Source organism: Homarus americanus, unplaced genomic scaffold (genome assembly GCF_018991925.1).
Source record: "Homarus americanus isolate GMGI-L3 unplaced genomic scaffold, GMGI_Hamer_2.0 scaffold6317, whole genome shotgun sequence".
NCBI classification, from domain to species: domain Eukaryota; kingdom Metazoa; phylum Arthropoda; class Malacostraca; order Decapoda; family Nephropidae; genus Homarus; species Homarus americanus.
In genome coordinates, this window is record NW_024730668.1 from 13045237 (window position 1) to 13046577 (window position 1341).

At 32.9% G+C, this 1341-nt stretch overlaps 1 protein-coding gene across 1 annotated transcript; it reads left to right on the plus strand.

Moving 5' to 3' along the window:
• The first annotated feature begins 232 nt into the window (after positions 1-232).
• LOC121867087 (zinc finger MYM-type protein 1-like) lies at positions 233-1120 on the plus strand. Its single transcript, XM_042366843.1, has one exon. It carries the CDS (start codon positions 233-235, stop codon positions 1118-1120), a length of 888 nt encoding a protein of 295 aa, XP_042222777.1.
• Positions 1121-1341: the final 221 nt, after the last annotated feature.

The window sequence follows — 1341 nt, forward strand, 5'->3', positions numbered from 1 at the left end:
CCCAAACTGAAAATGCAGTCGCAGGAGGAGCAAAGTTCAGCATGTGCATGCACTGTATGTGATCTACTAAAGAATTCTTTTAGATCTCGTGACTTTACAAGTAAGAAAGTTATTGTGGAAAATGGCAGGCATATTCCTAAATTGAGCATTAGCCACTCGTTGGAATTATGCATCAAGACTAGTTGAAACTGTGTTTGAGTGTAAAGAATCCCTTATCGCTGTATTCGAGAAAATGAGAGATCCCGAATCTGAGTGGGATCAAGAGTCATATAACCGTGCAGGGGGATTTTTATCATCGATGACTGATTTTAATTTTTGCTTTCTCTTAAATCTTTTTGCATCATTTTTCCCATTGTCAGATACACTATTTGATATACTGCAAGCAAAAATTCATGATGTTGGTTATTGTGTCAAAAAAGTGAATGATTTTCGCCTGGCTTTGGAACAGAAGAGAGAAGAGTTTGAGAACATTTGGGAAACAACAAAGAACTGTGATCACATAAATGAAAATGAACCCAGATTAAACAGACAAAAAGGAAATGTTGATGTGAAGACGTCATTCTCACGACTTTATGTAGAAATATATGACACCATACTTAACCAGGTTAATATCAGATTTGCAAATTTGGATTCATTAAGATTCTTAGAGCTTTTACACTCTCCATCATTCTGTGAGTTTACTAAGTTTGGGCAATTTCCAGAGCTTGCTTTTCAATCGCTGAAGTGTAGCTATGATAATTTCTTTGATTTTTTATCACTGAAATCGCAACTTAGAGATGTTTACATGCCAGAGGAATTCAAAGATAAAACTATAACAGAAATTTTAAGTTTCATAAAGCTGAATGACTTGGATAAGGCTTACAATGAAGTAGCAAGACTTTGTGAATTAATTTTAACAGTTCCAGCAACGACTGCATCTGTAGAGCGCAGCTTCTCTGCTTTGAAGCGAATTAAAACGTACTCAAGAAATTCTCAAGGTCAAGAAAGATTGCAAAGTTTTGCCCTTCTATCAATTGAAAAAGAAGTATTGCATAATCTTCAGAGCAAGCCAGAATTTTACACCAAAGTTACTGATCATTTTGCTCGTAAGCCAAGAAGAATTCCATTGAACTATGTTTAAAATGGTAAGTTAAAATAATATTTTGTTAATTACTTCCTTTTTTATAATTATGTTAAATGAATAATAAAATGATATTAATATTCTTACTCCAGCTTCATCAGAGATCTTACCAGCGTCATTTGCTTACCCTAGCATTTATCTCACGACACGCCACTGGTATATATATATATATATATATATATATATATATATATATATATATATATATATATATATATATA

Coding starts and splice junctions, on each gene's coding strand:
- LOC121867087 (XM_042366843.1), top strand. CDS start 233: ATGAGAGATCCCGAATCTGAGTGGGATCAAGAGTCATATAACCGTGCA.